Below are 993 nucleotides of genomic sequence, written 5' to 3'. Positions count from 1 at the left end.
ATATATTTGACTAACAAGGTAGTAATGGTGGACGTACTTGTTGAGCTTGGTATCGATACGGACATCCTCTGTCTTCATCTGCTTCTGGGCGAAGGCTTTAATGGCACGAACGACCTTAGGAGCACGCTTCTTAAAGGTCTGCTTGTGCACGATCTTATGGACGTGGATCGTGTGATCAACAGTCAAAGGCTGCATGATCTTCTTGCTAGAGTCTCCTAAGAATAGAACACCAAGTACGGACCCGAACCGGCTATTCCGACGCGTCAATCAGTACTTAATGAGTCACACGTAGCACTACCACATCAATCATACTCTCACACTTCACTTTCTGACATAATACACCCGCACCCTTATTACCCTTTGCCATCTTTAGGTCACGGTTCAACCGAGGTTAAAAAGAGGCCAGCTACAATATATATCGATCATATGGGCGAGCGAGATCTTGACAACGCCACCTCATGAATGCTCCTCACGAGCCGCATGTGGGTTGAGGAGTCGTTATGCTGTGGCACTACTCTTGCCGTGGTCACGGAAGTGCTGCATGCAAACCCGTGAATCACGGGCCAGGATGATGTCTAGGCATTCGAATCGTTATTGCCTTTGAGACAGGACTGGCCTTGTATCACAACGGTCCATGAGACGGCATCACGAGTTGGTGTCAATAGCCTCACTAGATTGCGATGATCCATCCATAGCTGCCGTTATACTTCGTTAAAGCTTTCTTCGTCTTATCATCATACAACTACCTAACACCTTACTGCTCTAATTCATGCTCCTCGTCTAAGGGAAGTTCCCCTTTCCTATCCATGGATGGTTTTAGAATCAAGTTTAAGTGCATTTAACGAGCCATGCACAAGCTGAGTACTAGGTGAGCTGCTATCTCATCATAGCCTCTCTGTATCCACACAGCGACACGTGGTAGAGGTATCATGACTAGGTCCAGTAGTGCGCGCTATACTGAGTCCTACTGAGGCTTGTCACTCTATACTGCGG

The 993-nt window shown here is 47.2% G+C and overlaps 1 protein-coding gene across 1 annotated transcript; it reads right to left on the bottom strand.

Annotated features, from left to right (window-relative positions):
- Positions 1–37: 37 nt before the first annotated feature.
- On the bottom strand, positions 38–215 carry Pmar_PMAR014069 (60S ribosomal protein L31, putative; the record flags this gene model as incomplete). Its single annotated transcript, XM_002785357.1, has 1 exon — positions 38–215. A coding segment is annotated over one exon (178 nt), but the record flags the coding sequence as incomplete, so codon positions are not given.
- Positions 216–993: the final 778 nt, after the last annotated feature.

This window comes from Perkinsus marinus, assembly GCF_000006405.1.
Source record: "Perkinsus marinus ATCC 50983 genomic scaffold scf_1104296932900, whole genome shotgun sequence".
Lineage (NCBI taxonomy): Eukaryota > Perkinsozoa > Perkinsida > Perkinsidae > Perkinsus > Perkinsus marinus.
Note: the sequence above shows the minus strand (reverse complement) of the source record. Positions and strands in the feature narration are given on the sequence as shown.